This window comes from Capricornis sumatraensis, chromosome 6 (assembly GCF_032405125.1).
Source record: "Capricornis sumatraensis isolate serow.1 chromosome 6, serow.2, whole genome shotgun sequence".
NCBI classification, from domain to species: Eukaryota; Metazoa; Chordata; class Mammalia; order Artiodactyla; family Bovidae; genus Capricornis; species Capricornis sumatraensis.
Genome location: NC_091074.1, coordinates 35557587 through 35582785, shown reverse-complemented (window position 1 = coordinate 35582785; position 25199 = coordinate 35557587). Strand labels below are relative to the sequence as shown.

General features: G+C 38.8%; 1 protein-coding gene across 1 annotated transcript in view; it reads left to right on the top strand.

Annotated features, from left to right (window-relative positions):
* The first annotated feature begins 204 nt into the window (after positions 1-204).
* Positions 205-25199, top strand: part of LOC138081004 (centlein-like) — a 155295-nt gene continuing 130300 nt past the window's right edge. The window contains exons 1-2 of the mRNA XM_068973961.1: positions 205-564; positions 8776-8864. Coding sequence (XP_068830062.1) covers positions 205-564; positions 8776-8864 — 449 coding nt within the window. The remainder of the gene's footprint in view (positions 565-8775; positions 8865-25199) is intronic.

Genomic DNA, 25199 nt, shown 5'->3' with positions numbered 1-25199 from the left:
TGCGGCCCAGGACGCGTGCGCCACCAACGCTCGCGCCGGGCGCGCGGCCCGTGGGAAGCCAGCCAGGACCCGCGAGCGCGAGACCCCGCGCGCCAAGGCGGGAAAAAGCTGGCGCATGCGCGGCTCGGGGCTTCGGGCTCGCCAGGATGGGGAAGAGGAGGTGGAGTTTCCTAGAGGGAACTTGACCCGTTAGCAGCCGCGGCAATGGCGGCGCGGTCGCCGCCCTCACAGCTCCCTCCGCCCCCGGCGCGACACTTGGGGCCCTGGTCCCCACGTGTTGGGCGGGGAGCTGTGGCACACGCAGTGCGCAGCGAGACCTCGGGTCTTGAGGGCGCAGCGCGGGAGCGCGTCGTGGACAAAAGCGATTTACCCTGGCGGGGCGAAGAAGGGTCAGAGGGCCAGCGAGGGCCAGCGGGGACAGCTCCGGCTCAGGCTCCCCTCCTCAGCGCGCCCATGGGGTCCATGCGGCTAGAGGGCATCTCGGTAGAGGAGGCGATGGTGACCCGGACGCAGCTGCTGGAGGAAGAGCTGAGCAGCGTAAAGGAGGAGCTGGCCCTGTGTCAGGTATCGAAGTGGCCGCCGGCCTTTCCCCCCCACAGCGGGGCTGGGGCCGCGTCCCTCTCCCTCTGCCTGCGTCTGTGTCGCTGCGCGGGTTTAGGACCCACCCACCTCTGCCCGGCGGCGCTGCGTCCCAGCTCCCACAGCCCCGCCGGCCCGCTGCTCGCTGCTGAGGGAGGCGGCCGCGCCCAGCTAGGCGACCTCTGGCTCCTGCCCTTCTCTGGACCTTGGCCGGGCAGGGACAGCCTCGGCTGTCTCTGGTTTGGGGGGTTTGGTTGCCTTCACTTGGATCCCACCAAAACGGGCGGACGCACCCCACCGTCCCTAAGTTCAAGTTCTCTGTTGACTGTAGTGGTACTTGGTGCAGAAGGAATGCAGTCTCATAGAGTTGAAATGTGGAACAGGAAAGTGGAAGCACTTTTATTAAAATAAAACCCATCGCTGAAGGAGCCTGTTTTTAATCATCAGATCGACACTTGCCCTTGTTCCTATGTAAAACTGAAGTTTTAAAAACAGATCAATAATTTTTAGGGAGTCTCAGGCTGGGAATTTTCACACATAGTAGAGGATGCTAGATATTTATTAACCAACTATGTTAACTAGTGAGAAATGTTAATTTCATGTCATGTTGCCTGTGAAAAGCATTTACTAAATCAGTTACCTTAACATTACTTTCCGGTTATTTGTGTAGTTTGTGAGTACCAAAGGTGGCTTGAGTACTCACGTTCAGGAAGTTTTGTATCCTTACCACCATCTCTTTTATGATTTTACCAGAACCTTTGACGGGATTGGGTGACTAAATGTTGGGAATTTACTCAACAGTAGGTCTTTGAGTCACTCTGTCTCAAGATAGAACCCATTAAGACGTGCTGAACAGCAAGGTAACTATAAAATATCATAAGTTTAGATTAATAAGAATTCATAAATTTCATTCTCACGGTTTGTTCTATTTGATTCTGTTGTCCCTTTTGTAGGATTTTCCTGACTGGGTCAAGAATGTAAAACCAGAAGTCTTATTCAATCTGAAATGTTTAATCACTAAGTTGTATCCAACTCTTTTGTGACCTCTTGGACTGTAGCCCACGGGCTCCTCTGTCCATGGAATTCTCCAGGCAAAAATACTAGAGTGGGTTGCCATTTCCTTCTCCAGGGGATCTTCCCAACCCAGGGATCGAACCTATGTCTCTTGTATCTCCTGGATTGCAGACAGATTCTTTACCACTGAGCCACCTGGGAAGCGCTAAAGTTGATTATGTCTTTGTTTAAACAAATAGGGGAGTTATTATGTGACTTCTTCCTTTTCAATGTCTTATTTTCAATGTTCTGTTTCTAGTCTTTAGTGGTTAACGAGCATAGGGATAAACAAAAGACTTGTTTAGTTGCTAAATCACATCTAACGTTTTTGCGACTTCATGGACTGTACCTCACCAGGCTCCTCTGTCCATGTGTTTTACCAGGCAAGAATACTGGAATGAATTGCCATTTCCTTCTCCAGGGGATCTTCCTGACCCAGGGTTCAAACCCATCTCTCTTGTTTGGCAGGCAAATTCTTTACCACTGAGCCACCAGGGAAACCCACCCTTCATCTTATTGTTCAGTGACTAAATTGTGTCTGACTCTTTACAACCCTGTGGACTACAGCAGGTCAGGCTCCCATGTCCTTTACTATCTCCTGGGTTTTGCTCAGGTTCATGGCCATTGAATCGCCAATGCTATCTAACTACCTCATCCTCTGCCGACCCCCTTCTCTTTTGCTTTGCGTGTTTCCGAGCATCAGGGTCTTTTCCAGTGAATTAGCTCTTCGCATCAGGTGGCCAAAGTATTGGAGCTTCAGCTGCAGCATCAGTCCTTCCAGTGAATATTCAGAGTTGATTTCCTTTAGGATTGATAGATGATCTCCTTGTAGTCCAAGGAACTCTCAGGAGTCTTCTCCAGCTCCACAGTTTGAAAGCATCAATTCTTCGGTCCTCAGCCTTCTTTATGGTTCAACTCTCACATCTGTACATGATGACTGGAAAAATCATAGTGTTGACTGTATGTACTTTATCGGCAAAGTAATGTCTCTGCTTTTTAATATGCTGCCTAGGTTTGTCATGGCGTTCCTTCTAAGGAGCAAACATCTTTTAATTTCATGGTTGCAGTCACTGTCTGCAGTGATTTTATAGCCCAAGGAAAGAAAATCTGTCACTGCTTCCAGTTCCCCCCATCTCTATTTGGCATAAAGTGATGGAACCAGATGCCATGATCTTAGTTTTCTGAATGTTGAGTTTTAAGCCAGCTTTTTCATCTCCTCTTTCACCTTCATCAAGAAGCTCTTTCCTTAGGGTAAAGATGTGAATCCATGATGAAGGCCTCTGTTATTTTGACCAGCCTTAATCTGAGATAGTTTTGCCCATATCTTCTACACCTTTTCACCCCCACCCCTTACTCCATATTTTCCATAGTTGTGTCCTTAGCTGGATAAGGAACTAATATATTTACTTTTGTGACTGCTTTGATTGAGAAATCAGTCTGTTGGAAACAGCCCAGTGACCTCTCTCCCAATCCATTTACTATTATATTCTTTAAAAATGTGGCTAGGCAGATGTAAGAATTGAGATGGTCATAGTTGGCCTAAAACAATGGTTCTTGAGATTATTAGTATTGATACTTTTTGATGATCATAGGCATTTCAGTAATGTGAGATGAGGTTGGCAGTATCCCATACCATAAAGTTTCAGTTAAGTCAGACTCCTGCTCTTTGGGAAACTTGGAAGACATAATAATGAATTGTTTTATAAAAGGCATTTAAATAATTAAATATTCATTTTCATAATTTTCAAATTAGTTCTTCCACTTACTCATTCAACTAGAAATCATAGTATCCAAGTATACATAGTATTAACCCTTTGTTTGCCACAACTATCAACAATTGTACCCAAAATAAATTCATTTTATGTGTCACCATAATAGGAATATACGCATTCACATACTATCATAAAGAACGTTTTACCATGTGTGTCATGAACACTGATATTTTCTTTTAAAGTCTTTTATTTAAGAAAGTGCTGCTAAATTAATATATTAAATTAATTTCAAAATGAATGGTCATTTCAAAGGACCAAGTAATGAGTCAAATAGGCAGTTTGGGAAAAAGCACTCTGTTAATTAATTAGTCTCTGGTCATAAGTTGCAGCATCCTTTAAGTTGTTTTTTCCCCACATTTAACTTCAGTTCAGTCACTCAGTTGTGTCCGACTCTTTGCGACCCCATGAATCGGAGCATGCCAGGCCTCCCTGGCCATCATCAACTTCCAGAATTTACCCAAACTCATGTCCTTTGAGTCGGTGATGCCATGTAACCATCTCATCGTCTGTTGTCCCCTTCTCCTCCTGCCCTCAATCTTTCCCAACGTCAGGGTCTTTTCAAATGAATCAGCTCTTTGCATCAGGTTGCCAAAGTATTGGAGTTTCAGAACACCCAGGACTGATCTCCTTTAGGATGGACTGGTTGGATCTCCTTGCAGTCCAAGGGACTCTCAAAAGAGTCTTCTCCAACTCCACAGTTCAAAAGCATCAATTCTTCTGCACTCAGCTTTCTTTATAGTCCAACTCTCACATCCATACATGACTACTGGAAAAACCATAGCCTTGACTAGATGGACCTTTGTTGACAAAGTCATGTCTCTGCTTTTTCTTATGCTGTCTAGATTGGTCATAACTTTCCTTCCAAGGAGTAAGCATCTTTTAATTTCATGGTTGCAGTCACCATCTGCAGTGATTCTGGAGCCCAGAAAAATAAAATCAGCTACTGTTTCCACTGTTTTCCCATCTATTTGCCATGAAGTGATGGGACTGGATGCCGTGATCTTACTTTTCTGAATATTGAGCTTTAAGCCAACTTTTTCACTCTCCTCTTTCACTTTTATCAAGAGGCTCTTTAGTTCTTTTTCACTTTCTGCCCTAAGGGTAGTGTCATCTGCATATCTGAGGTTATTGATATTTCTCCCAGCAACCTTGATTCCAGCTTGTGCTTCTTCCAGCCCAGCGTTTCTAATGATGTACTCTGCATATAAGTTAAATAAGCAGGCTGACAATATACAGCCTTGATGTACTCCTTTTCCTATTTAGAACCAGTCTGTTGTTGCATGTCCAGTTCTAACTGTTGCTTCCTGACCTGCATACAGGTTTCTCAAGAGGTAGGTCAGGTGGTCTCATATGACCATCTCTTTCAGAATTTTCCACAGTTGATTGTGATCCACATAGTCAAAGTCTTTGGCATAGTCAATAAAGCAGAAATAGATGTTTTTCTGGAACTCTCTTGCTTTTTCCATGATCCAGGGGATGTTGGCAATTTGATCTCTGGTTCCTCTGCCTTTTCGAAATCCAGCTTGAACATCAGGAAGTTCACGGTTCACGTATTGCTGAAGCCTGGCTTGGAGAATTTTGAGCATTACTTCACTAGCTTGTAAGATGAGTGCAATTGTGCAGTAGTTTGAGCATTCTTTGGCATTGCCTTTCTTTGGGATTGGAATGAAAACTAACCTTTTCCAGTCCTGTGGCTGCTGTTGTTTTCCAAATTTGCTGGCATATTGAGTGCAGCACTTTCACAGCATCAACTTTTAGGATTTGAAATAGCTCCACTGGAATTCCATCACCTCCCCTAGCTATGTTCATAATGATGCTTTCTAAGGCCCACTTGACTTCACATTCCAGGATGTCTGGCTCTAGGTGAGTGATCACACCATCATGATTGTCTGGGTCATGAAGATCTTTTTTGTATAGTTCTTCTGTGTATTCTTGGCACCCCTTCTGAATATCTGCTTCTGTTAGCTCCCTACCATTTCTGTCCTTTATTGTGCCCATTTTTGCATGAAATGTTCCCTTGTATCTCTAATTTTCTTGAAGAAATCTCTAGTGTTTCGCATTCTATTGTTTTCCTCTATTTCTTTGCACGAGGAAGGCTTTCTTATCTCTTCTTGCTGTTCTTTGGAACTCTGAATTCATATGGGTATATCTTTCCTTTTCTCCTTTGCTTTTCGCTTCTCTTCTTTTCACAGCTATTTGTAAGGCCTCCTCAGATGGCCATTTTGCTTTTTTGCATTTCTTTTTCTTAGGGATGGTCCTGATCCCTGTCTCCTGTACAATGTCACAAACCTCCATCCATAGTTCATCAGGCACTCTGTCTATCATATCTAGTCCCTTAAATCTATTTCTTACTTCCATTGTATATTCATAAGGGATTTGATTTATGTCATATCTGAATGGTCTAGTGGTTTTCATCACTTTCTTCAGTTTAAGTCTGAAAATTTAACTTAAAGGAATTCAATTATATATACTTGGTGAAGAGAAAGAAAGGGATTCCATGTACTGTTTCAGTCTATCAGGATGAGTCAGAATTAAGCATGTAACTCTGTTCCAAGTGTTTCTCTTAATATGAATATCTCATCTTACTCTATGTAATTGTGATATTTCAAGTTTTTTTCTTATGGTCCCAGGTTAGCAAGCAACATACATACACTTCCCTGGTGGCTCAGATGGTAAAAGCGTCTGACTACAATGCAGGAGACCAGGATTCGATCCCCGGGCGGGAAGGTCCCCTGGAGAAGGAAATGGCAACTACTACAGTACTCTTGCCTGGAAAATCTCATGGATGGTGGAGCCTAGTAGGCTACAGTCCATGGGGTCGCAAAGAGTCGGACACAGCTGAGCAACTTCGCTTTCACAATGCATACACTTAGCTGAAGAAAAAGTGATTAATTGTGGGAAGAAAAGTTGTGGTACCACAATTTGAGAGCATCAGTTCTTTGATACTCAGCCTTCTTAATGGTCCAACTCTCACATCCATAGATGACTACTGGAAAAACCACAGCTTTGACTATACGGACGTTTGTCGGCAAAGAAATGTCTCTCTTTTGGATATGCTGTTTATCATAAGTTTGTCATAGCTTTTCTTCCAAGGGGCAAGTGTCTTTTAATTTCTTGGCTACAGTCACCATCAGCAGTGATTTTGGAGCCCAAGAAAATAAAGTCTGTCATTGTTTCCATTGTATTCCCATCTATTTTCCATGAAATTATAGAACCAAATGCCATGATCTTAGTTTTTTGAATGTTGAGTTTTAAGCCAGCTCTTTTCTCTTTCACCCTCATCAAGAGGCTTTTCAGTTCGTTTTTGCCTTTTTCCATTAGGGTATCATTTGCATATCTGAGTTTGTTGATATTTCTGCCAGCAGTCTTGATTCCAGCTTGTGATTCATCTAGCCTGGTATTTCACATGATGTACTCTGCATAGAAGTTAAGTAAACAGGGTGATAGTGTACAGCCTTGTCATACTCCTTTCTCAGTTTTGAACCACTCAGTTTTTCCGTGTCTGGTTTTAAAAGTTGCTTCTTGATCTGCATACAGATTTCTCAGGAGAAAAGGTGGTCTGGTATTCCTGTCTCTTTAAGAATATTTCACAGTTTGTTGTGATCCACAGAGTCAAATGCTTTAGCATAGTCAGTGAAGTAGAAGTAGATGTTTTTCTGGAATTCCCTTGCTTTCTGTACCATCCAGTGAATTTTGGCAATTTGATCTCTGGTTCCTATGCCTTTTTGAAACCTAACTTGTCTGTTCACATACTGCTGAACCTAGCTTGGAGGATTTTGGGCATAACCTTACTAGCATGTGGAATGAACACAATTGTATGGTATTTGAACATTCTTTGGCATTGCTTTCTTTTGAACTGGAGTGAAAACACCTTTTCCAGTCCTGTGGCTACTGTTTAGTTTCCCAGATTTCCTGACAGATTGAATGCAGCACTTTTAACAGCATCATCTTTTAGCATTTTAAATACTTCAGTTGGATTTCCTGCATTCCTGTGTCTATATTGGAAGACCTAAGTCAATTGAAAATTTTCAATGACACATATTTCATTGGCAGAATTCAGTCATAGAGATCGTAGGTAAGAGAGGCCAGTCTTTTAGTTGACAGCAAAGAGCTAAAATGATTTCTGTCACTAAGAGGAAGGGGAGAATGGATGATGGAGACAGAAATATATGCCATACAAGTAATCCCAAACAAATAAACAACCAGCAAATATAGTATTATGAAATGTGATTTGAAAAGCCATTAAACAGGCTAAGCAGTTATGAGAGACTTGTGGGTTTTGGTGTCTGTAGGGAAGACTTTCTTGAAGAGGTAACATTTAAACAATGTCTTGAGTGAAGTGAAGTAATAATGTACATGAAAATCTGATAGATGTTATACGTACGAAGGACTTGGTACCACAGAGCAAGAAGGTTCTTGTGAACAAGAGTGATAGGTGAGGTTGGAGAGGTGTATATAGGGTCAGATAGTATGGGATCATGTGGCTGTGATAAAATCTGGATTGTTTTCCTAATGTAACAAATCTATTAGAAGATTTTAGCTGTCAGGAGCCCATGGGGCTATTGTAGAGAACTAGGCAAGAATCCCAGGGACAGGGGAGCCTGGTAGGCTGCTGTCTATGGGGTCGCACAGAGTCGGACACGACTGAAGTGACTTAGCAGCAGCAGCAGCAGGCAAGAAGTGGAGTTGACTTAGACTAGGATGATGGTGGTGAAAGTATTTAGAATTGGGATATATTTTGTAGGTAAGTCTAATGGGATTTACTAATGGTTTGGATATGAAATGTGAAGAAACAGAGCAACCAAGATTGACTCCAGATCTTAAGTCTTTGAACACTGAGTAGGTGGTGGGGTCATTTTCTGAGAGGCAGAGAGGCCAGGTTTGTGAGAGAATAGGAAGTCAAGAACTTTATTTTGGATAGATTACATTTGAGGTGCCTATTAACATTTTTCAATATCGAGGACCTTGAAAAATGATTTTAGCATTATGTTGGGGAGGGAAATCTGACTGGGGAGGTTACAGAGTGAATGGGGATGAGGAAAAGAGACAGTGATTGTAGGCAACACTTTTAAGGAATTTTGCTGAAAAGGGCAGCTGAAAGGTGGATCAATAGCTAGAGGACAGTCTCATTTTGGAACAAATTTACCTTGATATTCAGCATTTCAATATTTGCATCTTTAAATGTGGGTTACAGGTGTAAGAAGTTTTTAAAATTAAGCTTTCCTATTCTACTTTTCAAGAATCTGTTTTATTGTTAAAGAACTAGGGGTCAAGAAATTATGTTTTTAAATTTCTTAATTTAAGGCAGTATCTTACCTTCTTTGCTATAGCTACAAAGCAATGCATTTAAAATGTTTTTTATTTTTTTAAGGCTGATAAAGAATTTGTATGGTCTTTGTGGAAACGCCTCCAGGTGACAAATCCAGATGTCACACAAGCAGTCAGTTTGGTTGTGGAAAGGTGAGTTACTAAGTTCTTTTTCTGTTGGTATTTCATTTATCGAATTTATTTCTTTTCATTATTAAAATTAACACGTAGCGTTAATCTCCTGAAGAGATTCATTTGATTTCCAGAGGAAAGTTGAGCATGATATTATAGTTATTTGACTTATTTCAAGGTGTGTCAGTTTGCTAAGTACAGCTAAGCCTTATCTTCTGCTCATATTCTGACATATTTGGGAAGTTTGCAGGTAAGAGATCTAACTACGACCTCTACACTATGTGTGTGTGTGTATTTACGTGTGTGTTTTGAGCTTTTTCTGCTCACCTTTAAAACTGGAGAAGTTCCTGTTGTTTGGCTTCAGAGACTGCCCGTGTAGATACATTCCTAGACATGATCTTTCCTAGACATGGCTCAGTTTTTTTCCCCTAAGATAATTGGAGTGTGTACTTGAGAGCCTGAGATGACCTTGCCGGAATAGAGTAAGTGTTCTGGAATAGGTTGAGAGATTTCGCTCAGCACTCTCTATTACTCTGTAGGGGATGCCCAGTCATTTAACTATAGATTATTGGGCCTCTCCTTGGTCATTAGAAACAGTGGAGTGATGCTGGGTACTCTTTATCAAACATTTGGTATACAGTAGTCCCATGACACTTAACATAGCAATTAAAACACTTGCTTTCCTATTAAATGGATTTCATTACATTTTGTAAATGAGAAGCTAAGCATATGGTTGCCTTTTCTTTTTTCTTTATTGGAATTATGATTATATAATCTGAATATCATTTTGTGATAACTTGAACTATATTCACCTTTGGAGTTTCTAGCCCTGGGATCATTCTAACATTGTCTGGAATTTGACTTTGAAAAATCTGTGATACATGCCTATGTTTAATTTTAGCATTCTTGATTATTGTGAACTTTTAAATAGTTTCTTTTCATGGTCCTGTATGTCTAATTCATCAATCAGTTTTTCCCTTTGGATAAACAGAATTAAGTCTTTTGTTGAAGTACCTTTGTTAGTTCCTCAATCTTTCTTGAAATTAAATGTGATCCCTTTCAGTTTCTCTGTTTTTTAGTAGAATAGACCTTTAAAAGATATATTCTTGGGATTTCTTTTGTCATTTCTGTGATTCTTTCATTATACTTCTCTCCTTTTATTTGTATATATTTTTTACAACTTTCTAAAGCTATTCTTAATTTTTCCTTTATTCTTGGTTGAGACAGAAACAATAAAATAATTTAAGGCCATTTTTCTCATTCTTTACGATTTGTATTTTTCACATTTTATAACATATATAATATATGGTCACATAAAAGTATATCAAGAATTTATAAATAAATATACATGTATGTTTTGGGGTGAGTACTCAGAAGCCTTTTGGTTATAACGTAGGTAATGGGAAATTTTGGAGGTTTTTGCTTTACAGCCATGATCTTCAAAACCTTATATTTGGAGAATTTATTAAAATGCAGATGTTCAAGCTGGATTTAGCAAAGGCAGAGGAACCAGAGATCAAATTGCCAACATCCGCTGGATCATTAAAAAAGCAAGAGAATTCCAGGAAAACATATACTTCTGCTTTATTGACTACGCCAAAGCCTTTGACTTATGTGGATCACAACAAACTGTGGAAAATTATTTAAGAGATGGGAATACCAGACCACCTTACCTGCCTCCTGAGAAATCTGTATGCAGGTCGAGAAGCAACACTTAGAACTAGACATGAAACAGCAGATTGGTTCCAAATCAGGAAAGGAGTACGTCAAGGCTATATATTGTCATCCTGCTTATTTAACGTATATACAAAGTACATCATGTGAAATGCTGGGCTGGATGCAGCACAAGCTGGAATCAAGATTGCTGGGAGAAATATCAATAACCTCAGATATGCAGATAACACCACCCTTAAGGCAGAAAGTGAAGAAGAACTAAAGAGCCTCTTGATTAAAGTGAAAGAAGTGAGTGAAAAAGTTGGTTTAAAACTCAACATTCAGAAAACTAAGGTCATGGCATCCAGTCCCATCATTTCATGGCAAATAGATGGGGAAACAATGGAAACAGTGACAGACTTTCTTTTTGGAGGCTCCAAAATCACAGCAGATGGTGAATGCAGCCATGAAATTAAAAGACACTTGCTCCTTGGAAGAAAAGCTATGACCAACCTAGATACCATATTAAAAAGCAGATATATTACTTTGCCAAAAAAGGTCTGTCTAGTCAAAGCTATGGTTTTTCCAGTCGTTGTGTATAGATGTGAGAGTTGGACTAGAAAGAAAGCTGAGTGCCGAAGAATTGATGCTTTTGAACTGTGGTGTTGGAGAAGACTCTTGAGAGTCCCTTGGACTGCAAGGAGATCCAACCAGTCCATCCTAAAGGAATTCAGTTCTGAATATTTATTGGAAGGACTGATGCTGGAGCTGAAACTCCAGTACTTCGGCCACCTGATGCGAAGAACTGACTCATTTGAAAAGACCCTGATACTGGGAAAGATTGAAAGTGGGAGGAAAAGGGGACGACAGAGGATGAGATGGTTGGATGGCATCAGTGACTCCATCGACATGAGTTTGAGTAAGCTCTGGGAGTTGGTGATGGACAAGGAAGCCTGGCATGCTACAGTCCATGGGGTTGCAAAGAGCTGGACATGACTCAGTGACTGAATTGAACTGATTAAAATGGAAGAGGAGACCCAGAGGTCTTTAAACTTTCCAGGTAATTCTGATGTCCATAGATCATATGATTAGATACCTTGGAATTCAAATTGACCTTTAAAATTGGAAACCTGTAAATTGCATTTCTGATTTTATAATTACATAAGTATTTCTTTCCTTGAGAACCATGTAACATGTTCGGACTTGATATAGGAAATAGTATGATTAAAGATAGAATATTCTAAGTATCAATGTCAAATAGAATTTCTTTTTTATAGTCCATTAATTACCCAAATTTTTCTACATTCAAGTCATTTTATATTTGTGCCTTGGTCTTCCTAGACAACATTTTTTCTCCCTGGTATTTCACTATTTGACATTGCTTTTCTTTTCTAGTCTTTCTTTTTTTTTTCAAAATGAGAGAAATTCATTTAAAATACTGGAAGAATAAAAATATGTTTATAAATTCAACAGTTTTCCTTCAGTTCAGTTCTGTTCAGTCGCTCAGTCATGTCTGACTCTTTGCGACCCCAGGAATCGCAGCACGCCAGGTCTCCCTGTCCATCACCAACTCCCAGAGTTCACTCAGACTCATGCCCATCAAGTCAGTGATGCCATCCAGCCATCTCATCTTCTGTCGTCCCTTTCTCTTCCAGCCCCCAATCCCTCCCAGCATCAGAGTCTTTCCCAATGAGTCAACTCTTTGCATGAGGTGGCCAAAGTACTGGAGTTTCAGCTTTAGCATCATTCATTCCAAAGAAATCCCAGGGCTGATCTCCTTCAGAATGGACTGGTTGGATCTCCTTGCAGTCCAAGGGACTCTCAAGAGTCTTCTCCAACACCACAGTTCAAAAGCATTAATTCTTCGGCGCTCAGCTTTCTTCACAGTCCAACTCTCACATCCATACGACCACAGGAAATACCATAGCCTTGACTAGACGGACGTTTTTTGGCAAAGTAATGTCTCTGCTTTTCAACATGCTATCTAGGTTAGTCATAACTTTTCTTCCCAGGAGTAAGTGTCTTTTAATTTCATGGCTGCAGTCACAATCTGCAGTGATTTTGGAGCCCCCAAAAATAAAGTCTGACACTGTTTCCGCTGTTTCCCCATTTATTTCCCATGAAGTGATGGGACCGGATGCCATGATCTTCGTTTTCTGAATGTTGAGCTTTAAGTCAACTTTTTCACTCTCCACTTTCACTTTCATCAAGAGGCTTTTCAGTCCCTCTTCACTTTCTGCCATAAGGGTGGTGTCATCTGCATATCTGAGGTTATGGATATTTCTGTCAGCAATCTTGATTCCAGCTTGTGCTTCTTCCAGCCCAGCGTTTCTCATGATGTACTCTACATAGAAGTTAAATAAGCAGGGTGACAATACATAGCCTTGATGTACTCCTTTTCCTATTTGGAACCAGTCTGTTGTTCCATGTCCAGTTCTAACTGTTGCTTCCTGAACTGCATATAGGTTTCTCAAGAGGCCGGTCAGGTGGCCTCGTATGACCATCTCTTTCAGAATTTTCCACAGTTTATTGTGATCCACACAGGCAAAGGCTTTGGCATAGTCAATAAAGTAGAAATAGATGTATTTCTGGAACTGTCTTGCTTTTTCCATAATCCAGCAAATGTTGGCAATTTGATCTCTGGTTCCTCTGCCTTTTCTAAAACCAGCTTGAACATCTGGAAGTTCACAGTTCACATATTGCTGAAGCCTGGCTTGGAGAATTTTGAGCATTACTTTACTAGTGTGTGAGATGAGTGCAACTGTGCGGTAGTTTGAGCATTCTTTGACATTTCGCTTCTTTGGGATTGGAATGAAAATTGCACTTTTCCAGGCCTGTTACCACTGCTGAGTTTTCCAAATTTGCTGGCATCTTGAGTGCAGCACTTTCCCAGCATCATCTTTCAGGATTTGAAATAGCTCAACTGGAATTCCATCACCTCCACTAGCTTTGTTCGTAGTGATGCTTTCTAGGACCCACTTGACTTCACATTCCAGGATGTCTGGCTCTAGGTGAGTGATCACACCATCGTGATTATCTCGGTCATGAAGATCTTTTCTGTACAGTTCTTCTGTGTATTCTTGCCACCTCTTCTTAATATCCTCTGCTTCTGTTAGGTCCATACCATTTCTGTCCTTTATCGAGCCCATTTTTGCATGAAATGTTCCCTTGGTATCTCTAATTTTCTTGAAGAGATCTCTAGTCTTTCCCGTTCTGTTGTTTTCCTCTATTTCTTTGCATTGATTGCTGAGGAAGGCTTTCTTACCTCTTCTTGTTATTTTTTGGAACTTTGCATTCAGATGGTTATATCTTTCCTTTTCTCCTTTGCTTTTCACTTTTCAGTTTCCCTTAGATAAATATAAAAACTTAATCAGATGGAAAAAAAAACTGATATGGCTAAAACATGCAGGAGGTAATTAAAATTTTTGTCCAACAATTGCCACCAAAACTGTTCTTTGACACTGAGTTGCTTTGTCTTATCAAAGTTTCAATAAAGATGTAACTCCTATATTATGTAAAAATTCCAAAGTGCAGAAGACTATAAAACACCTCTTTAACCATTGTGCATAAAGAAGATTACTTGGATATCAAAAGCAAAAAAAAAATAAAATAAAAAATCTACAGACTAATATTAGTTTTGAACACAAGCTAAATTTTTAAATAGAATATTATCAAATTAAAATCAGTTTTATAGAGCATGAACCAGATATCCAAATATGTATACATTATTCTGGAAATTTAAAAATAGTTTATATTTTGAGTATTAATTAGAATAATTTATTACATCAAAACCTTCTTGTTGTTCAGTCTCTGAGTCATGGCCAACTCTTTGTGACTCCATGGACTGCAGCACACCAGACTTCCCTGTTCTTCACCATCACCCAGAGCTTCTTCAAACTCATGTCCATTGAGTCAGTAATGCCATCCAACCATCTCATTCTCTTTCATCCTCTTGTCCTCCTGCCTTCAATCTTTCCCAGCAACAGGATCGTTTCTAATGATTCAGCTCTTTGCATCAGAGGGCCAAAGTATTGGAACTTTAGCTTCCACATCAGTCCTTCTAGTGAATATTCAGGATTGATTTCCTTTAGGATGATTAGTTTGGTCTCCTTGCAGTCTAAGGGACTCTCAAGAGTCTTCTCCAACACTACAGCTCAAAAGCATCTGTTCTTCAGCGTTTAGCCTTCTCTATGGTCCAACTCACACATCCATACTGGAAAAACCATAGCTTTGACTAGATGGACCTCTGTGGGCAAAGTAATATCTCTGCTTTTTAATATACTGTCTAGGTTTGTCATAGTTTTTCATCCAAGGAACAAGCATCTTTTAATTTCATGGCTGCAGTTGCCACCCTTAGTGATTTTGGAGCCCGAGAAAATAAAATTTGTCTGTGTCTCCATTGTTTCCCCATCTATTTGGCATGAAGTGATGGGACCAGATGCCATGATCTTTGTTTTTTTTGTAAGTTTTAAGCCAGCTTTTTCACTTTCCTCTTTCACCTTCATCCAGAAGCTATTTCCTCTTTGCTTTCTGCCATAAGGGTGGTGTCATCTGCGATTCTGAGTTTATTGATATTTCTCCCAGCAATCTTGATTCCAGCTTGTGATTCTTCCAGCCTGGCATTTCACATGATGTACTCGCCGAAGGGCGAAGCTTCTCAGGCGGCCTCCGGGCTGCGCACAATGCTCATCTCGGGGCGCAGCATCCTCCCATCCTTTGTCAGTAACCGGCGGAGCTCTCCTCCTGGGCTGGCGGAAGGACGGCGGGCGGCAGGGCAACTGCTCTGGCGCGGCTTCCCAGCCTCTCCCCTCCCCTCCTCCCTCCCCTTCTTTGTCCCCCTTGTGGAGCTGGCACTCACTAGCTCCCATGATGTCATCTGATGAAAATCTGCCATGGTCAAACCCGGCGCGCACGCGGGGACGCAGCGCGGGCGGAGGCGGCGTGGAACCCGAGATGCGCCGAGTCCGCCCGACAAGGATCGCGGGAGTCAAGAACAGTACAGGGAGGGGTCTTTTTCTAGTGTTTCTTAGCATAAAGAATGTCAGCGTTCAAACATTTAAATGGTGGGCTGAAGACATTCTTCCTTGGGCCCTTGGTTTATGGTATGAATTTTGGCCAATTGGTTTTTAAACCTACTCATAGCTATCATCTGGGATTTCTTTTTATTGCACTGCTGAGCTAGTTCCAGAGTTTCTAGAATCCCACATCTTTTTTGTTGTTGTTGGATTATATTTTTGAAGTTTTTTTTTCTCAGGAGGGATGCATAAGTGGTTCATTTTCTGACTCCTTATATGCCCAAAATGTCTTTTGTACTTAACATTTGCTTGATAGTTTAGGTGAAGATAAATTTTAAGTCCATCTAATTTCCCTCAGATTTTTTTAAAGTATAGCAGTGGTGTTATCAAGTGTATTTGTGATCCCAGTGCAAGTGAGATTCTTACTTCTTTCTATGTAGCTTGCTTGAAGTTTTTAGGATTCTCTGTATATATTTTTAAATTTCAGCATTGTTTATTAATTTGAGCCTTTTAAAAATTCAGAATTCTCAACCTTTGTGGGGTTCTTTCAACATCAAGACTTAAGATTTTATTTTAATTGAAGAAAAGTATGATTCTCATATTTTCCTCCTTGTCTGTTCTTCACACTCTTAGAGGTTAGACCTTCTGGACTTGGCCTTCTTTTCTATCTTATTTTCTGTCTTTTAATTTTATCTCCTGAGTTTTATTATGTTTTATTGCATCAATATAACACTTTTTAGAAGTCAAAATTTTATTTCTAAGGTTTTTCTTATTTGGTTTTTACTTTTTCATAAGTCTTTAATAGAATGACTTTTTTATCTTTTTGATAATAATTTTTAAGTTCTTTTCTGTTTCTGACATTATCTTTGTTTCCTGTTGGATAACTTTTATTCCTACATTTTTACTTTAATGCTGATGGTTTCCTTCAAGTGTATGATGGTTCTTTACTAACTGTCATATTTTTGTGTGAAAGTGTAAATTGCATAATGTAGAAATGTTGCTTTTAATGAATTTACTTTGCATTTTTCTATATTTGTTTACCAAAATGCTTCTCCTCTGAATGAGAGGATTGACTGTGGATATTGTGTAAGAGAAGGGAGCAGACTATCAACAAGCTTTCCTGAGGGATGTATGGCAAATGGGCTTCACTGTACAGAATGAAAAGTAGACTCTTAAGTCATTCCCTTTTCTGATTGTATTGTTTGTCCCAGCAACCATAGTGGGGACCTTTTTCAGGAACATGGTTCTTTTGAGTAGTCTTGGGCCATTTATTGTAGGCAAATATTGCAGGTAGCTCTTCTGAACATGGATGAATAGGAAGCCCAGATTTTTGATTAATGGTTCTTTAGTTAGTCATCTTGATCCAGTGCTTACTAATTGGGTAATTTCCAGAAAAACTAGCTTCCTCTTCCATTATAGACACTGTGTAGATTTTTATTTTTCTCTTCTGGATTTGTCTCTATGAGTCCATCCTTCTGTTAGTCAGATATTTGTCCATTTTGGACCCCTCTACTTATTTCCGTCTAGTCGAGGCTATGGTTTTTCCAGTGGTCATGTATGGATGTGAGAGTTGGACTGTGAACAAAGCTGAGCGCCGAAGAATTGATGCTTTTGAACTGTGGTGTTGGAGAAGACTCTTGAGAGTCCCTTGGACTGCAAGGAGATCCAACCAGTCCATTCTGAAGGAGATCAGCCCTGGGATTTCTTTGGAAGGAATGATGCTGAAGCTGAAGCTCCAGTACTTTGGCCACCTCATGCGAAGAGTTGACTCATTGCAAAAGACTCTGATGCTGGGAGGGATTGGGGGCAGGAGGAGAAGGGGACGATCCAGGATGAGATGGCTGGATGGCATCACTGACTCGATAGATGTGAGTCTGAGTGAACTCTGGGAGTTGGTGATGGACAGGGAGGCCTGGCATGCTGCGATTTATGGGGTCGCAAAGTGTCGGACACGACTGAGCGACTGAACTGAACTGAACTGATTTCCAGGCTAGGAGACTCAAGGCGGTGTGATTTAGGCATGTTAGTGCCATGTCAGTTCATTTTTTCAAGAGGGATATAATTACCATTTTCTTCAAGAGAAGATAATATTTTTGGAATTACAATATCTTTCATTTTGATATGTCATCTTATTTGACCAGTATCTTACTGTACATTACAGTTACTTTATTTTTAAAAAAAACTTTATGATGATCTTTCATGATGAATGGCCTTGTGGATAAAGTTTTATCTACAAGGATAAATGGTCTTAACCAGTGGTGCTACTGACAGAGTAGATAAAGGTGGGAAATGCTAAACATCCTGAATTAAATAGGATGCTCTTGCTCAATTAACTAACCTTTGGAGATATTGGGTGTTCATTCTAGACCACTGTTTTAAAGTGAATAGTGAAATAAAATAAGTCACACCAATTATTTGTTTTCAAGTGTATATAAAAGTTATGTTTATACTATACTGTAGACTATTAAGTGCACAACAGCATATGTCTAAAAACAATGTACATAATTTAAATATATTGCTAAAAAATGCTCTCATCTGAGCCTTCAGTGAGTTATACATTTTTTGCAATAGTGACATCAAAGATCACTCACTGATCACACATCATCATAACAAATATAATAATAATGAAAAAGTCTGACATATTGTGAGAATTACAAAAATGTGACAGAGAGACATTCAGTTAGCGTTGTTGGAAAAATGGTGCTGGTAGATTTGTTTGATGAAGGGTTTCCACAAACCTTCAATTTGTAAAATGTAGTATCTGTGAAGCACAATAAGCAAAGTTCAGTAAAATGAGTTATGCCTGTTCTGCTTCAAATGCCCTTGGTCCCCTTTGGAAAAATGCTTATCAGTAATTCTTTTTTTTTTTTTTTTAACCTTTTTGGTACTGTATTATATGCCTTAGAAAACTTTTTAGTGGGGTGTCTATATACATATTTTGGGGTTGCACATGTTTTACTTTTTATTATGGAAAATTTTAATCTGATGTAAAGGCAGAGAAAATACATTAATGAGCTCCCATGTTTATTCATCACTCAGCTTGAACAGTTTTCCGCAGATGACCAATCTTGTTTCATCTGTAAACTTCTTCTTCCTTTCTTTTGCTCTACTGCCTCTACCACTGATGGATTATTTTGAAGGAAATTCCAGACATCATGTTATGTTACCCACAGTTACATTGGTGTTTACAGTGAGTTCCTTTTATTCACAGGAGAGCTCATGACTGATGGTACTATAACTCATGTCTGAACACGGTTTGTCTAACACAGTCTTCTCCATAAGCAAGTCACAGCCTTCTTGCACTTAAAAACACTAGATAGCACTTCATCACTGTGCTTGGTGGCCATTTGAAACCACAAAATCATCAACAAAGGGCAAAAATGTGAAAAATGTGGTACTAAATAGACCATGTGAAGAATACTTGTTTACAGTATGAGAGGTGAAACAAGAAGACAGAGTGTTCCCTTGTTTGACTTCAGCTGGGAAAATGTGGTTCAGGTGACTTAAATTTTTCACCACTTTGTACATGTTTGCAAATGACTGAAAAAGTGCCTGGGTATTGATTTTATGCTTACAAGTAAGTTTTAGTAAGTAGGAAAGTGCACAAGTTCTGGATATGTGAATAAGTATTGACTCTATCTCTAAAAAATAAGCCTTTTAAAAAATATAACCATGAAATCTTTTTCATACTTAGAATTCTATAATTATTTGCTAATATAATCAAATATCCAGTTTTCAGATTTCTCCAGCTTTCTTATAACTTTCTTTTGAAAAGTGGTTTGTTCCTATGAGGATTCAAACATAGTCTACCCACTGAACATATGGGTTGCTTCTCTCTCCTTTTCTTTGCAGTTTATTTTTGGAATAAGTTGGGTTGTTTATCCTGTAGAGTTTTCCACATTCTGGATTTTTCTGATTATAATTTTTTTTACTCTATAATTATCATACATTTGTAATGAGACCTAGAGGTTTATTCAGTTTCAGGTTTTATGTTTTGGCAAAGAAGTCTTCTTTGGTGTAATATGATTCTTAGTACATCACATCAGGAGACACATAGTATATTATCCAAATCTTTTTTTTTTGGCATTGTTGTGGTTGATCACTGGATTGTATTTCTTTAATCTAGAACAGCCTATCTTCTTCTCTTAATGGGTCAGTTTGGGTGATATTGCTGTTTTAACAATGTTAAATCTTCTATATTATGAACATGAAATGTGTTTCTAGTTATTTATATCTTCTAAAATTTCTTGAAATAATGTTTTATAGTTTTAGAGTATGTTTGAAACTTTTTTGATAACTTTGTTCCTTAATATTTTATTCTTTCTGATTTTATTATAAGTGAAATTGTTTTCTTAAGTTTATTTTCAGATTGTTTAGTGTAAGTGTATAGATTACAGTTGATTTTTTTTTTTTTTTTTATTGACTGCCTATCCTGCAAGTGTGCTGAACTCATTTTTCAGTTGTAATTTTTTTGGGTAGATTCCTTAGGATTTTCTACTTACAAGATCATGTAATCTGCAAATAGAAATAGTTTTGTTTCTTTTATTCCAAACTTGGTGCCTTTTGTTTCTTTCTTTTGGCTGCTTACCCTGGTTAGAACGTCAATACATTGTTGAGTTGAAGTGGCCAGAGCAGACAACTTTGTCTTACTCCCGGTCATAGGGAGAAAACACCCAGTCCTTCACTACTAACTATAAAATTATCTGTCAGTTTTTCATAGATGTCCTTTAGCAAGTTTAGGAAGTTCCCTTCTATTCCTAGTTTGTTAAGTGTTTTTATTATGAAAGGTAGTTGAATTTTGTCAAATATATCTTCTGTACCTATTGATATGATCGTGTGATTTTTGTTTCATATTTTAGTGATATGATTTATTATGATAATTGATTTTCAAATATGAAACAACCCTTACAACAACCCTGGAATAAATTCCAGCTAGTCATGGTATATAATTCTTTTAATATGTTGTTGAATTTTGTTTGCTAGTATTTGTTTAGAACTTTTGCATCTATATTGATGAGAGATATTAGTCTGTAGTTTTCTTAGGATGTTTCTGTGTGTGTGTGTGTGTGTGTGTGTGTGTTTTTGTATTAGGGTAATACTGGCTATATGAAATGGGTTGGGAAATACTCTCTTCTATTTTTTTGAATTTTTTTTTTTAAGAATTGGTATTAATTCTTTCAGTGTTTGGTAGAATTCAGGGGTGAAGCCATCCAGGCCTGGACTTTTGTTTGTGGGTAATTTTTAAAAAAATTACAATTAGAATTTCTTTACTTATTACAGGTCAACTCAGAATTTTATTTTACTTTTGGTATTTGTGTTTTCTAGGAATTCACCTATTCCTTTTAAGTATCCAGTTTGCTGGCATACAATTTTTCACAGTATTCCTTTATAATGCTTTTTATTTTTGTTAGGTTAATGTTAATATACCATTTTTTTCTTTCCAATTCTGATAGTTTGAGGCTTCTTTCTTTTTAATATTGTCAGTATAGCTAAAGGTTTGTCAGTTTTGTTGATCTTTTCAAGGAAGCATTTTTTGGTTTCCATCCATTTTCTGTTGTTCTGTTGCTAAGTTGTGTCGGACTCTTTGCAACCCCATGGACGGTAGCACACCAGGCTTTCCTGTCTTTCACTATTAGCCAGAATTTGCTCAGACTCATGTCTGTTGAGTTGGTGATGCTATTTAGCCATCTCATCCTCTGTTGCCCTCTTCTCTTCCTGCCCTCAATCTTTCCCAACATCAGGGTCTTTCCCAGTGAGTCAGCCCTTTACATCAGGTGGCCAGAGTATTAGTGCTTCTGTATTGTTTTTCTATTCTCTGTTTCTTGAATTTCTTCTCAAATCTTTATTTCTTCTTTCTAATTGCTTTAGGCTTAATTTGCTCTTATTTTTCCAGTGTCTTATGGTAGAATATTAGGTTACTTATTTCAGATCTTTCTTCTAGCTTAATATAGGTATTTATAGCTATAAATTTTTCTCTAAGCACTGTTTTAGCTGCATCCCATACATTTTGATATTTTATGCCTTATTTGTGCTCATCTTAAAGTATTTTTTGATTTACCTTTTGATTTCCTCTTGACCCTTTTTTTAATGGTGTTTTGTTTAATTCCCACACATTTGTGAGTATTTTCATTTGATTTCTAATTTTATTTTATTGTGGTCAGAGAACATAATTTACATTATTTTTATCTTTTTACGTTTATTGAGTTAAAAAAATAGTCTAACATGATTTATCCTGAGAATGTTCCTTATACACTTGAAAATTATATGAATTTAACTGTCATTTTTTAGAGGGGTATCTGATGATGTTTGCAAGGTCTAGGTTGTAGTGTTGCTGAGGTCTTCTATTTCTTTGTTGATCTTCTGTCTCCTTGTCTGTCTGTTATTGAAAGTGAGTGTATTGGTATTCTCCAGAGAAACAGAACCGAAAGGACGTGTGTGAGTATATATATAGAAAAAGACTTATTATAAAGAACTGGCTTACATAATTTTGGAGACTGGCATGTCCACATACGCAGTTTGATCAGTTTGAGACCAGGAAAGTTGATGGTGTAGATAAAGGCAGTCTCTGGAGATTTCTTGTTCAGGAATGCTGGTCTTTTTATTCTGTTTTGGCCTTCAACCGATTGGATAAAGCCTACTTACATTATGAAGGGTATTATGCTTATTTAGAGTTCACCAATTTAACTGTTAATCTCATCTAAAAATGCCCTCCCAGTTGACCATCACGGTGGCTATTGAAGTCTCCAACTATTATAATTGAATTGTCCAGTTCCTATTTCATATCTGTCATTTTCCCTTCAGGCATTTTAATCCACTATTAGGTACATATGTGTTTATAAATGTCATATCTTCCTGATGGGTTGACTCTGTCAGGAACTTGTTATAAAATGTGCCTCTCTTTTAGTGACTTTTTTGCTTTAAGTTTATTTTGTCTGACATTAATGTAGTTACTCCATCTTTCTTGTGGTTAGTATTTGCCTATGTATTTTCTCATTCTTTACTTTCAGTGTATTTATGCCTCTGAATCTTTCTTTTGCATTAAGTGAATATCTTCTAATATAGCATTTTAATTTCTTTTTCACTATATTTTTTTGAGATTTTTTTTTAAGTCATTGCTCTAAGATTTACTATATGTAACTTAACAAATAAGGTCCAGGTTTAGCCAAGCTTAATTAATATTACAAACACAACACAAGCTTATTAATATTACAAACACAACAATACATTATTATAACTATTGCTTTATTATTTGTAGTCATTTCCTTAGCCCAATAAAAGTTTGCTACTACCTACCTCATTTATGCTGTTACTGGCAATTATATTAAACATAAAACATTTATGTTTTGAGCCTGTGAATACATTATATACCTATTACTTTAAGCAGTTGTTTTACAAGTTAGATAAGAGAAGAAAATAGAAATGTACTTGAAAATGGTCTTTTATTATAATTATATAATTACCTTTCCCAGTAAATGTTTGTTTTCACATGTGGATTCAAGTTACGGTCATCCCTCAATATCCACTGAGGACTGGATCCTGGAACCCCACAGATACCTAAATTCTAGAATCCTCAAGTCCTTTGCATAGAATGGTATATGTTTGCATATAACCTATGCATATCCTCTTAAAGTGTAAATCATCAGCATTTTTAGATTACTTGTACTACCTAGTGCAATGTAAATGCTATGTAAATAGTTGCATATATAATGTAAATAGTTGCCAGCACATGGCACATTTGAATTTCGCTTTTTATTTTATTTATTTATTATTTTACTTTATTTTACTTTACAATACTGTATGAACTTTGCTTTTTAGAACTTCCTGAAAAAAATTTTTTTTCAACAATTTTTGAGTCTCAGTTGATTGATTCCATGGATGTGGTAACCATGGGTATGGATGGCTGTACTGCCTTGAGTCACTTGGTTCTTTTACAATTTCTTTCTCTCTGATTTTCTCTATTTGATGTGATATTGTTATGATATCTTTCTTTACTTTTAAAACCATGGTTTCTTTAGTTTTATGAACATATTTATAATGGCTACTGTGAAGCCTTTTTTCTTTTTTCCAAATATGGTCACCTTCCCAGATAGTTACTTGTCTGCTATTCTTCCTAGTGTATGGGTGATGTTTTCCTGTTTTTTGCACGAGAATTTTTTGATGGAAAGTGAATATTTCACATATTATATTGTAGCAAATTTGGTTACTGTTCTCCTGCACCCTTTTCCTCCAAACCTGTTTATTTAATTGGTGACCAATTGGATTATGTTGCTGCTGCTGCTGCTAAGTCGCTTCAGTCATGTCGGACTCTGTGCGACCCCATGGATGGCAGCCCAACAGGCTCCCCCATCCCTGGGATTCTTAGTAAAGTCTATTTCCCCTCCCACAGTGTTAAGTCTCTGATGTTGCTTTTAAGTGCAGCTTTGGAGAATCCCAGGGACGGGGGAGCCTGGTGGGCAGCCGTCTATGGGGTCACACAGAGTTGGACATGACTGAAGCGACTTAGCAGCAGCAGCAGCAGCAGCTTTGGAGAAGGAAATGACAACCCACTCCAGTATTCCTGCTTGGAGAATCCCATGGACAGATGAGCCTGGCAGGCTGCAGTCCATGGAGTCACAAGAGTTGGATACGACTTAGCGACTAAACCACCACCAGCTTTGGGTATGCTTACAGTCATCCTAGCATGACAGTGATTTTGATTCTCCTCTTTTTTTTTGACCACAACCAGTCTTCACCAGTTGGTGCCTTCAGTAATTGGTGGCTGATTGCTCAGTTGTTTTCAACAATGCCCTAGAGCATAAAATGCTTCACAAACCAATGTAATCAAATTGTGACTCCTTTGATATTTCTGAGTCAGTGTTTGATATTATCATTTTCAACCCCTGAAGGACTTCTTTCATCCTTATTCCTCTCCTGCAAATAAGCAGGCCTACAATTTAGCCTGTGTCTTAACTCTCCTTCCAGTTGTTTTTTTTTTACCATAACCTACATTCTTCTTGAGAGTGTCTCTAGACTTAAACTTCTTCACACTGTGTTGCAAATGAAGTCACTTCCCTTTGGGAAGAGATTAGGATTGCATACTTTGTATCCTGCCTCTTTACCCCATATTTCCAACCAGGCAAAATCTGAGCCAGGCCTCTGGAGGTGGGACAGTATCATGCTTCTCTGAGTGACATCTCCATTCTATGTGCTGATTTCAGTAACCTTAGGTTCTCTTGACTTGCCTTGCCTGGGGTAGAACCACTGTGTCATAAGCTAGGGCAAGGGTGTTTGGGTCTCCAATATTCTCGGTGTTCTGCACCTGAGATAGAATATTTATTCCACAGACAGACGCTGAACAGAGAATGGAGCCTTCACCACTCAATTGCACTTGCCTGGGATTTGTCTGTAGCCAGAGTTACCTATGTGTTAGGGAGGGGAGGATGAGAAATGGTGATATCTTGCTCCTCCTGGGAAGAAAAGTTCTCTGACTGGAAACTTGGAGAAAATAGAGTCTTGTTTTCTTGGCTGTATCAATCTGGAGTAGACTCTTCACCTTCCTGAGGACGGAGGGTAGAGGGGAGGAAATGGTCTTGGTTCAGATACCATGTGTGTGCTTAGTCTCTCAGTCGTGTCCAACTCTTTGTGACCCCAAGGACTATAGCCCACAAGGCACCTCTGTCCATGGGGATTCTCCAGGCAAGAATACTGG